We start from the raw sequence: 13,316 nt of genomic DNA, 5'->3' as shown, positions 1-13,316 counted from the left end.
GGGAAAATGTTTGGAACTGAAAACAGGTTAAGATGGATATGCCAACTAAAGCAGGAACACCGCGTGTGCACCCACGATGAACCGCATCAGTTTAACCTGCAACATAAGTAAGTTAGCGATTGTGAGTCCGTGCCTGTTGACACGGAATCATAATTAAGTCCCGGCTCGTGACGGAGTGGGCCCTCTGTCAACGACCTTGACAGAGGGCCAAGAAAGCTATGCAATATTCTTGATAATTTTGATCTAATTCAACATACAACACAAGCAACACACAATCGAGGTCACACACTGGACCTGGTATTTCCAATGTGACTGAATGTCACGTTTATTATAAAATCTACAAAGAAAGACTGTGCAGCTGTCACTCAACACTAAAACATGCAAAGGAAACATTCTTTGCAGAGTCTTAAGCAAAAACAAACAATGCTTAAGCTTAATTTGCAACAGTTGACAGTGATGTTACCACCTGAATTTTCCGTTCCTGGTATTTGCCATTTCAAACCAATCTTCTTCCAGATAGTGTAGGAGAGTTACTCAGCCAGGCTCTCCTTTGGCTTGATCAAGGGGACAGGTAAACCATCCTCATTCATGTCCTTCATCACCTCTGCTGCTGTCTTGTGTTGAGGGAGAACAAGTGTAGCTTCAATCGCTAAGATACAATCGTAGCTTTGCAGGGAAGGAGTCTGGAAGCAAATCTTTCTCTGCTTCAGGACCCATTTAGTTTCAGAGTATTGCTTGCTAATTTTCAGCACTATGGGAAAAGTAGTCATTATCAAAATATAGCAGTTTCCCGTGTAGAAGTACTGCTTTCTCCCCCCATGCTTTTTGTCCAATATCTTCCTTGGTTCTGCTGCGGAGAAATGTAGCAATAGATCACGGCATGTTGTTTCTGTCCCCAGCAGATGGCGAAGCTAGCTCTCAGTATGCCTTCTCCAGTTCAATTTTTGGATTCCATATTTGGATTGATCTCAAGTAGTTTTTCCACAAAATCTCTTGTAGAAGATTATCTGGATATTTTCTCTTTATGATCTCCCTTAATGGTAGAGCACTTTTTCTTGTTGCTCAATATCTGCTCCATGTTCTGTGCACACTCCTCCCCTGCATTAACACAGTCCTCTGTCTCCTTCATTTTTTGATGTACCTTTATAAGTTCTGAGTAAATGCTTTCCAGCTGTTTTGTGTTTTTTTTAAATCTATGTAATATTAAAATGTTCTGAGACACTGAAAATTACATTTTCATGATCTTTAAACCAGGGGTGTCCAAAGTCAGTCCTCGAGGGTCTTCATCCTGCATGTTTTAGTTGTCTCTCTGGTGGTAGTACCAACCTTTTCGTCGTGTCAGTGTTCTTCTTAGGCCTTCTAACGAGCCATTATTTGATCCAGGTGCGTCAAACCAGGGATAGAACTAAAACATGCAGGATGCCGGCCCTCGAGGACTGACTTTGGGCAAACCGTTATCAAAACAAGAAATATCTATGAATCTGAGTTTCACTTTCTGACAAGGGTGTAACTTTTTAACAAACCTTGGCTCCTATATGCTTTATGAAATATTTAATCCTATTTGATGATTGCTCTGAATATTGCTACGTTCTACAAACGATGCAATTCATCCAGGGGAACAATGTAGAAAAACGGGTGGTTATATATATTTTTCTCAGTCTGTCAGCAGACTCGTTGCCATGGCAACCAATAAACAGCCCCGGGAGCACAGAACAAAGATTATGATCGAGTGCATCAAGATTTACCACTAAAAAATTTAACACTAAAAAACCCCCACAAGAACATTTACCACACAAAAACGAACGTACAAACACCAAACAGATCATTCTCTCTGTTTCAGATTTATGTTTCTGAATTTCCATTTTGCGACCATTAGGAAGTGATCGCCTGAACACTAGCGGTGGTTGATAGCCATCTTAAACACCTGCACTTCGGATTATCTGTCAGAAAATGTATGTGGGTTGCCTTATTTTTGTGTGACCCTAAATACTCTCAACTGCACAGCAAAAGTACATGCAAAGGTGATAAAAGTTAAGATAGCATAACTAATCTACTCTCCACTTTCTTTATTTTTTTTAATTAAAGCTTTTTACTGACCTGTGAAATTTGATCCCTTTGGACCTTGTTATCTTGCTATCGTAGTGTTGACGATATCAAAACTTTGCGTCCCCCTCTCAGATTCTTTGCTTGATTGTGTCATTTCCCTGACCACTGATATTCCTGACTCAATGTACAGCAATAGCGCATGTGGCATGTGATGTCCAATCCACTAGACCACTGAGCGGACTTGCCATTTACGTTTTACAAAGGAATTTTAAAAAGCATTACCTGTCTGTAAATGCTTTGAATACAACGTGAATGTAACTCGGCATCTATACCGAGTTACATAGATGAAGGCACATAAGGAAAAAAAAGGTGCAGGAAATATTGGTGGGGAGTGTTCCCTTAATGCCAGTGTTGGTGGGGACATGTCCAAACCTGTCCTTCAGGAAGTTACGCATATGCTTTCTGAGATGCTGGACAAAAATGTTTCCATGCTATATTTTTAATAAAAGTAAAGGAGAAGTAAAGCTGCTTGAAGTATCACTTGACCTGACATAACATAACAAGAAATAATATAAGTGTTTCTGTTTCACACCTAAAGGTAAAGAGTGTGCCCATGTCCAGCTGGGAGAGTAATTCTGCCTTAGACTTCGGGAAGGAGAGGCGATATCGCAAAGTCTCAAAGGCTGGAACTACTAGGGCTTTTTTGGAGTTGGCCACGTCAAGCTGTACCACTGATTTCCTGCAAGGAAAGACAATGAATGCAAAGGAAGTTGTGCACTATAATAAAATTGAAAAAATTTATTGAAAGACATGTCTTTCTTACCTGAGATACTCATAGAGGCCATACATGGGGAGGAAATCAATGTCTGATAGGAACATATAGTTTGTGTTGACTTGCTGCATGGCAACGTTTCGCAGGAGATTGACCGGATAGAATTGCCCCTCTTTGTAGACTACATGGTAACCTACATTTCCGCGGCCCATCAGCACCTCAGATCCCTGTGCATATCGCAGGAACTGCTGTGCCTCAGCATCTGAAAGGTATAGGGCCAAACTGATGGGGCCTTCCCAGTGCTTACAGATAGCCTCTAACATCTGGAGCCTATAGAAGGGGAAGGACAAGTATGGTGACCTCATAAAATATGAATCAGTATAATCAACTATACGTTCCAAACACTGGAATTTTATAGGCTTATAGTGGAACTACATACCCTAACAGCTAAAACCTCCAAATCCTTGAGACGTCCACTAAAAACGGTTATAGCTGCCTATTTTAACCTCGCCCCCTATATCACCAAAAACAACTGAAAAGGTATACCCAAATTAAAACAGCTGGTCTTCTTGAACAATTTGGAGTACATGAAAACGTTTGGCCTCTTTATGAAGATGACAAGCTAAAATTTCTATTTTTGCAGTCAAAAATACTTTAATTAAGTAGTTTGTAGCTATTACGTTTGTAAAAAAAGAAATTGAAAAATTTTGCTTCACCCAGATTTTTCATTTTTATTTCTTGTAAATGCATATTGAGTGTTGAACGCATTAACTGGAAAATACAATTAATATGTATAATAAAGTATTCTGCTTGTGGATTTCAAGACTGATCAAAATAGCACAAAAAAGAAATGTCATTTTGGACATGTTTATTTTTGAGGATGTACAGGTGTTGTCCAAGTGTGCCATTTGGAGTCTCCATTTGGAATCTCCAAATGGCACACTTGGACAACATCTGCTATACAAACTTCAAATGACTGTAACTCCTCAGTGCTTCAACATACAGCCATCAATGAGAGGTCTAATGAAAGACAATGACCAGAGGAATCCTCTGGTAGACACATTACTTATAGTGGAAATTACTTATAATTATATAAATAAAATAGCATATCTGGGGGGACAGGGGAGGTTAGCGTACAGTCAAACCTCCTACCCCTTCTTGCAATACGCTGTCTGTCCGTCCGCCCCTATCCGTCAACCCCCTCCACCATCTCTCCTTCGACCCATCCTCCCAGGCCCCCTTCTCCTTCGCCCCCAATGATATGCTATGATATATCCACTTTAACAGATGTACCAAAAATGTTTCATATACATCTCTGAAATGCAAAGAGTATATGACGCAGGTGTACAAGCAGTACCTGTCCATAGATAGCTGGGCAACGAGAGTGACATCACTTTGGTCAGAACTGGGTTCATACTCATAGTGGAGAAAGTAAAGATGCGTTCGATGAACTGTAAATCTCTCTCGCCGAAATTCATAACAGGGGTCATCTTCATCAAGTTCGGAAAGAGTCTTTTGCAGCTGCAAGCAAAGAAAAAAAACACAGAAACAATTTAATGGCTGAAATATCCGAGTTGCAGTTAGTGCAGATAAATCACCCCATGTGTTTCCATGCCAAGCCACAAAACGGTCCACCAGCTCTCTGAACTTGGCCTCTTGTCCATTTCTGATACACCAAACAAATAAAGACTCATCCAAAATATTCTTTAGACGATAGGACTCTCTGACAAATACTGGGAGTCTGAGATGTACAAAGTGAAAAGTCTTAAGTCTGCTGCATGCACCTTTTCATACATTTGAGGCCGTAATAGTCAACCTTCACTGGCAGCTTTCCTAACACTTCTAATCCACCTACTTTTCTTTTGCTACAAATCTGTCTGCTTGTACAGTCTGAAAGGCAGGCAGAAAGACACAGAAGTAGGAAATTTGATCCTTCAGCTATGTCTTACTGAACACTTAACTCTGCATTCCCAATACTCTGACTTGATTCTTGCCAGCACTTCAAGTTCATCCCTTTTATTTGTCAAGGACCTCATAATGAGAAATAAAAGCAATGGTTTAAACTTCCTCCTTCTCTGTCTTCACTTTGCCTCTACAACTTCTCTTCAGCTTATCTGGGTTGTGGGTTCTCTAAGTCTATATAATTTTAGCTTTTTAAATATTGATCAGCTGAAGCCGACTCAAAAAACTGTTGTTGCTATGTTTATGCAAACAGTATAAAAGTAACACCAAAAATGATGTCTGCGGCCCATCATCAAAAACCACAGTCAGTAATCTTTCAAAAAGCAATGTTTGGACCAAAGAAAATGAGGAAGGAAAATTTCAAAAAGAAGAAGTTATGCAAAAGATGTCACCTTGCTAAGCAAAAATTTGGAGTTAGGATTTCATGAGAATACTAAAATGTCAAAATTAACATGACATTCTTAAAAAGTGTTAGCATTGCAGTTCATTATAAGGCCAAAAGACTATTAGAAAGTTATTTTACAATTGAAAAAATACTGTTCATAGCACATATGTCACATATTTTTGAACAGTTGGTTTATTAATTTGTTGACAGTCCATATCTCTGCCGTGCTGCAATACAAGGTATTTCAGAAAAAGTTTCACCTACATTTTCACTGTTGGGGTCAGCTTCGCTTGGACAGCCAAACAGCTCCCGTCGCAGCAGGTTACCATCATACTCCAGAAAAGTAAGATAAAGATTTCGAAAGAACTCAACATGCTTATTTTTGACTCGTAGCTTCTTAGGGGAGTTCCAGTGGATCACCTGTTTAGGAGAACAGTACAGAAAAGTTAAAGGAATTTCCCACAGCTCAGAAAACGCTTAGCCTGTGGGCTGGTAGTCAGCCCTTTTAACATTTATTTTATTTCCTGCTGTACCACAGTAACTCATCTGATGGATAGGCAAAAAGTTAAGTCATGTATGTTCCAACACATATTACTTTTGTCGTCATTGTAATGGATTGCTTACTTGTTTCAAGTTAGAAAAACTATATTGTTCCATAAATTTCAGTTTCTTCTTGTTTACGTTCATTGTGGAACAGAAACATGCCGGTTAAAAACCAAGCTGGTCTTTAACCGACATGGGTCTGTTCCACAATGCTCTTATGCATCAGTTGATAAATTCAAGAAATATTTACAATAATTCACACAAAGTCTGATGAACACAGTGAAGTTTGCTTTCTCTTTGAGCAGATATCAAAACAATTCTTCAGTGTTGCATGGCATTACACAAATAATGGTCAAAAATATAGTTAGCTTGGTGTGGAACCAAGCTAACTATATTACATCCATTTTTCTTTCTGATCTACTGTCACAAAGCACATTTTGTATGATTTTTCAAGTAACAGATGACTCTTACACAAAAACATACTAATTGAAGATATTACTGTTAAGGAAATAAATATACAAAATGTATACAATAATCATACTTGTGTATGAAAAAACACAAGTATGATTGCTCCAAAACCTCCCCCGTCTCAAAAAATTTACAGTCACCTTAAATATTGGCAAAGACTGATTGTAGAAAGTTCTGAACACCTGATCTCACCTTCAGGTCTGATACATCTTTGTAGCATTTTTCAGAGCGAGTGTGGTCTGACAGTTGAACGTTCCAATAGCAGGGCAGCTGGTAAACAAGGAACGGGTTCTGCTTGATCACTGCATTAAAGATGTCCTAAGGACCAAATGGCATACATGACAGTGACAGATTTGACAAGTTTGAATAAAAACAATAAACTTCTTAATAACAAACAATGTATATCTTTATCTCTATGTATGTTTATTGATATAGTATTAAACTTGTAAAATGGAATAAAACCAGTTTTTATTGTTGCTCTGTAGGAATTTCAAATGCAGATACACATAAATATAAGCAATAATGACAACAAAAAACATACAGAAACTGTATTGTAAGGGAAAATGTACAGGTCCTTCTCAAAAAATTAGCATATTGTGATAAAGATAAATATTTTGCATAATGTAATGATAAAAATTAAACTCATATATTTTAGATTCATTGCACACCAACTGAAATATTTCAGGTCTTTTATTGTTTTAATACTGATAATTTTGGCATACAACTCAAGAAAACCCAAAATACCCGTCTCAAAATATTTGCATATTTCATCCGCCCAATAAAAGAAATGTGTTGCACTCAATACTTGGTCAGGAATCCTTTTGCAGCCTTCAATGCAGCATGGAGGCAATCAGCCTGTGGCTCTGCTGAGGTGTTATGGAGGCCCAGGATGCTTCGGTAGTGGCCTTAAGCTCATCCAGAGTGTTGGGTCTTGCGTCTCTCAACTTTCTCTTCACAAAATCCCAAAGATTCTCTATGGGGTTCAGGTCAGGAGAGTTGGCAGGCCAATTGAGCACAGCAGTACCATGTTTAGTGGTTTTGGCACTGTGAGCAGGTGCTAGGTCGTGCTGAAAGATTAAATCTACATCTCCATAAATCTTTTTACCAGATGGAGCATGAAGTGCTCCAAAATCTCCTGATAGCTGCTGCATTGACCTGCCCTTGATAAAACACAGTGGACCAACACCAGCAGCTGACATGGCTCCCCAGACCATCACTGACTGTGGGTACTTGACACTGGACTTCTGGCCTTTTGGCATTTCCTTCTCCCCAGTCTTCCTCCAGACTCTGGCACATTAATTTCCGAATGACATGCAAAATTAGCTTTCATCTGAAAAAAGTACTTTGGACCACTGAGCAACAGTCCAGTGCTGCTTCTCCGTAGCCCAGGTCAGGCGCTTCTGCCGCGCTGTTTCTGGTTCAAAAGTGGATTGACCTGGGGAATGCAGCACCTGTAGCCCATTTCCTGCACACGCCTGTGCACAGTGGCTCTGGATGTTTCTACTCCAGACTCAGTCCACTGCTTCCCCCAAGATCTGGAATCGTCCCTTCTCAACAATCTTCCTCAGGGTCCGGTCACCTCTTCTCGTTGTGCAGCGTTTTCTGCCACACTTTTTCCTTCCCACATACTTCCCACTGAGGTGCCTTGATGCAACATTCTGCGAACAGCCTATTAGTTCAGAAATTTTTTTCTGTTTCTTACCCTCTTGCTTTAGGGTGTCAATAATGGCCTTCTGGACAGCAGCCAGGTCAGCAGTCTTACCCATGATTGTGGTTTTGAGTAATGAACCAGGCCGGGAGTTTATAAAAGCCTCAGGAATCTTTTGCAGGTGTTTAGAGTTACTTTGTTGATTCAGATGATGAGGTCAACTGCTCATTCAGATAACCTTTTCATGATAGGCAAATTTTTTGAGATAGAGATTTTGGGTTTTCATGAGCTGTATGCCAAAATCATCAGTATTAAAACAATAAAAGAACTGAAATATTTCAGTTGGTGTGCAATGAATCTAAAATATATGACAGTTTAATTTTTATCATTATATTATGGAAAATAATTAACTTTATCACAATATGCAAATTGTTTGAGAAGGACCTGTACAATGCCAGAAAACTGACAATTCTATACACAAATTATTATGTATGAAATTGAAGCCATTGTACAAGAGACTTCCTCTCTCCCACTACCTGCTGTGGATTTAAGAGCCATCCTAGGACAGACCTGGTCTTCCTAATGAGCTCATCTAGTCGGTACCGATCAGCCAGCACACAACATCATACCATCTTCTATGGTCCTTATTATTTTCTAAAAAAAAGTTCACCAGTGGTATATTGCAACCATATGCATTCTACCACCAGCTGTTGTGATATTACAGCTGGTAAACAAGGAACAGGTTCTTGTTACCAGCAAGGACCCACTGGTAAACAAAGTAGCTTTGGAAACTGCTTTGGTTGAGTCTCCAAAGCAGACTCAACTTGCTTTGGAGTTTGAGGTCTTCTGAAGTGCTGGGGCACTCCTGCAGACCTTATTTGACTTCCAGTCCCATTCCAATCAATAGCCTTAAACCAATCATGCAGGGTTTCTTCAGTTTTGTGTGACTATCTTCTCTGATCTTTTACTACTGGTTGTCTCTGAACAAGGGGTTTATACAGTGAGCAGAGAAAATAAGAGTAGGCAGAGGTGATGAATCCCTGACATCAGCATAAAACAAATCCAACATTTTGCTTTCTACTGGCAGAGTAGCTGACATAGCCCTGAAATGTTGGACTTAAATGATCTTACTGTGAGCATATTGTGAAGAATCAAGTGTTTAACTAAAGTAGTGTGTTTCTATTCACCGTAGGGGTAGGGGTTCTCTGCCATTTTTGGTAACACTTTATTTGAAGGGGAGTGAATAAGACTGTCATGCCACTTTCATAAACATGATATAACACATATCATGAACATGAATAAGCCTTCATGAATATTTATGACTGTTGTCATAAAGTGTCATTCAGTAAATTGACACTTTTAATACAAAGTTGACATTATTCAAAATGTCTGTTATGACAACTTGACATTAACCAAGAAATCATTACTGTTTACACTTTACCTTTAATAACATAAAGTTACCTAATTTTTAAAGTGCAATTAGTAATACTTTTAGAACAAATTAATGATTTCTTGGTTAATCTTGGTTTTGTTTGTTGTTTTGGCCTTGGAGACCCTGAAGCTTAAAAATTTCCTGTGTTTTCTGCCTCCTGTCATTGAGATTTTACCTGAACTGTAAAATAAACTATCTTTTGCTACTGACATCAATTGTGTACTGATTTTGTGTTACACCCAGTGCCAGAATTTATTCTTAGTGGTCTTGGGGAGGGGTTGTAAAATCTACCATCTTCTGCTCTTTACGTCAAATAAATTTTGCAAGTTCTATTTTGTATAGGCTTCGCCCTTTAAGGCTATTGTTAGTGGGTTTATTCCTCAGGTGCAGTACAGCACTGAAAAAATCTTAGTCCACACCCACCTATTGGACGGGCCCCTCCCCGGTCTCTATAAATAATTAAATTGGACAAACAACTCCCTCTTTTTCTTCAGCACAGCGATAGCAATAAAGTCTAAGAGCGAAAATGTCTTCTAACGGTTCCATCCATTTTTGCCTATCTTGTCAGACAGGGTACATTATGTCCTTCGATGGGCACCGGATCTGCAAGGGATGCCTGGGCCCCCATCACGGCAATCTCGCTCACACGCCTCAGCCCTCTTGCCGCTCCTGTGCTCTTCTCCCGCTGGAGGAGAGGAGGCGGAGGCTAGCCTTCAAGGCTGGTGCTAGGCGAGGCGACAGGCCCACCGAGTCAGGTCGCCGTTCGTGGGGTGATTCTGGTTACGCTGAGAGGAGATCAAATTATTCCGCCGGCAGCCGTCTTCTCCACCGTCTCCACATATATGAGGCGGACCACATATATGTGGTCCGCCTCATATATGTGAGGCGGACCACAGCGCCTCACATATATGCATGCCCACTGTAAGAACGTTATTCAGAGTGGCGGCGCACATGTTCCCTGGACAGGTGGATAGATTTACTGATCAACAAGGGTTACATGCTGCAGTTTGGAGCCAGCCATCTGCTGTTCAGGGGAATTGTGAAGACGGTCTTATCATCTCTGGAGCAGAACGCCGCTTTCAGTCAGAACTGCAGGAACTGATGGTGAAAGGTGTCATTTCCACGGTCCCCGAGGAGAGGAAAACGCAGGGTTTTATTCCTGCTATTTTCTGGTTCCCAAAAAATGTGAGGAGTGAGACCCATCCTCGATCTGTCTCTGTTCAACAGTTCGATCATGGAGAGGCCATTCCATATGCTGACAGAGAGATAGGTATTGGAAAACATTCACCGGGGCGACTGGTTCACCTCCAAAGATTTAAAGGACATGTATTTCCACGTGCCCATCATCCTGAAACACTGGAAGAATCTGTGTTTCTTCTTCCAGGGGATCCAGTATCAATACAAGCGTCTGCCATTCGGTTATTCTCTCGTCTCGCGCACTTTTTCCAGATGTGTGGAAACAGCGCTGCAGCCATTGCATGTAGCAGGGATGAGAGTCCTCTTTTATCTGGACAACCTGCTTTTACTGGCTCAGTCCAGAGAGGAAGCCGCAATGCAGACCCAGAAGCTGGCAACACATTTGATGATCCTGAGGTTTTCCATCAACTGCGAAAAGAGTTCCATTATTCCATCCCAGATTATTGTTTATCTCGGAGTGGAGTTGAACTCAGCAACAATGAGAGCCCAATTAGCACAGTCGAGAGTCAACAGTTTATAGTAGTGACTACTCTGTCAGTCATGCAGCTGCTGGGAATGATGTCAGCAGCTCATGTGATGGTCCCGCTGGGTTTGTTGCACACAAGATGCCTCCAGAGATGGTTCACTCTCCTTCACATAGATCCTGTGCGCCAGAAGAGGAGCATGATCTCTGTTCCTCCTTCAGCTAATTGACAGAAATTTATCTTTCAGCATTATTTAAAACTTATGCTGCTGCTATTTCGTCCTGTTCTGGTGACAGAACGATCTTCAACCACCTATTGATGAAGCTGTTTCTGAGAGGTGTACGCAGACGCATACCTGTGTCGCGCCCACTTGCTCCTCTGCGGGATTTAACCCTGGTCCTACGCGCTCTTGTTGAAGCTCCATTCGAGCCTTTAGATCAGGCTCCACTTTTAAGTTTTTGTCTTTAAAAACTGCTCTGCTCTGTTGGCCCTTACTTCTGCAAAGAGAGTGAGCGATTTATCCGCTCTCTCTGTAGCTCCCTCTTGTCTCAGAATATGAGCCGATGGCAGCGTGGCTGTGCTGCGTCCCAACCCTGCTTTTACTCCTAAAAGCATCACAAGCTCGTTCAGATCCAGGGAGATATTTTTGGAGGATTTTTACCCTCCTCCACATAACTCTGAGGAAGAAGCTGCATCTCATCTTCTCTGCCCTGTGCGCGCGTTCTCATGTTATGTGGCACACACGTCTGCACTGCGTCGCTCTAAGTGTTTGTTCGTGCATTATAGAGGTAATTCAGTGGGGCATCCTCTGTCCACTCAGCGTCGTTCTCACTGGTTGTGTGAGGCCATCTCACAGATTTACACTTCCTCTGAACTGGATCCTCCAGAGAATCTGAGAGCTCATTCTACCAGAGGGATTTCATCCTCCACAGCTCTGCGTGGAGGAATGTCTGTGGAGGATATTTGCACGGCAGCTTCCTACATCCTGCTTCGCCGTTAACCCACTAGCGATAGCCTTAAAGGATGAAGCCTGTACGAAATAGAACATTGGTTACGTATTGTAACCCCAGATTCTATAAGTATAGGCGCAGCCCTTTAAGCTGTGGGCCTCACTGGTTCCTGAATAGCTGAAGAAAAGACTGTTAGGGAGCCGTTTGTCCGGTCTGACCATTATTTATACAGACCGGGGAGGAGCCCATCCAGTAAGTGCCCCTCTTTTTCAGTGCTGGGCTGTGTGCGAGAGCAAAACCCACTAGCAATAGCCTTAAAGGGCTGCTCCTATATTCATAGAATCTGGGGTTACAATACGTAACCAACATTTTAGATTTTGAACCTAAATGTGAGTTTATGAAAGATAAACTTACAGTAATACGTTGTGTTAATATTTTATTAATTCCAAGAGACTCCAAGAGTCGAATAAACTAGAGTTTTTAGGTTAGCATTTAAAAAGCTGAAATAAGAAATAGACCGAAGTGGGAACTATTTCCCAGTGTGGTTAGCAGCATGTTTTTGTACCCCGAGTTGCACCGTGAGTGAGCTAGAAGTGTCTTACATTAATCTGACGCTTGTGTGTTAGGGCAAATGTTCATTATAATACAAGTTTCATTTTGTAAAGCTTCAGGATAATGTCCTGATCACACTAAATGTTTTTAAACAGAATTTATTGTGAGGTTTAATAAAATTCATTATCAAATCAGAAATTTTGTTTGCGTAATTTGAAACGAGAATTTAAATCATTCTAAAGTAAAATAGTTATTAACTTGATATTATCAGTGAAAATAATAGAGAAATGTGTGCTCTTTAACTAGGAGAGGGCAGTTTTTTCGTGCATATTGTGAAGTAATTGGTTTATATTGCAGCATTAAGTTAAAACTCACAATTCAAGATTAATGAACTTAAAAAATAATGTTTAGACAACTTGTCTCTTGTTTTTAAACCGACTTCATAAACTTTAATTTCTGAGTTAAAACCAATACAAGTTTCTTGTTGAGCAGTAGGTGGACTTTCATTTTCATGTTAAACCGCTTTCAAATGGTTTTTGGTGTCTTTTTAGGATTAATTGAGCATATTTCAGTTTATGCTGAAATTATACATATTTCCAACATTTGTCAGATTAGCTGAATTTTTTAAAACATTTTAAAAATAATAATCAAGTTTGTGCATGTGCAGAATAGAATCTATTAATGTAACCTGGTCTGCCAATGAGGTGGACAGCATGCTCATTAGTTCTCTTTCTGCAGTCAGTCGCCACATCTGCTCCCATCTGACCTTCCGTAACCGATCCAGGAGAAGTAAAATAACCCCTAAAAAATGCAAAAACATATAGGATTATGTTACAGTTTCAAATAATGTGCTCCTGTAGTTCAAGCAAAAAGTGAACTTATGAACTAAATGAAAAA

At 40.4% G+C, this 13,316-nt stretch overlaps 1 protein-coding gene across 1 annotated transcript in view; it reads right to left on the bottom strand.

Annotated features, from left to right (window-relative positions):
- Positions 1–13,316, bottom strand: part of large1 (LARGE xylosyl- and glucuronyltransferase 1) — a 127,457-nt gene that overhangs the window by 42,631 nt on the left and 71,510 nt on the right. Inside the window, exons 8-13 of the mRNA XM_008401201.2 lie at positions 13,108–13,220; positions 6,369–6,494; positions 5,430–5,585; positions 4,176–4,339; positions 2,870–3,148; positions 2,639–2,785 (exon numbers count right to left, since the gene is read on the bottom strand). Of these exons, the coding sequence (XP_008399423.1) occupies positions 2,639–2,785; positions 2,870–3,148; positions 4,176–4,339; positions 5,430–5,585; positions 6,369–6,494; positions 13,108–13,220 (985 nt within the window). The remainder of the gene's footprint in view (positions 1–2,638; positions 2,786–2,869; positions 3,149–4,175; positions 4,340–5,429; positions 5,586–6,368; positions 6,495–13,107; positions 13,221–13,316) is intronic.

The sequence above is a fragment of the Poecilia reticulata genome, linkage group LG23, assembly GCF_000633615.1.
Source record: "Poecilia reticulata strain Guanapo linkage group LG23, Guppy_female_1.0+MT, whole genome shotgun sequence".
In the NCBI taxonomy this organism is placed as follows: Eukaryota; Metazoa; Chordata; class Actinopteri; order Cyprinodontiformes; family Poeciliidae; genus Poecilia; species Poecilia reticulata.
This window is presented reverse-complemented; position numbering and strand designations above follow the sequence as displayed.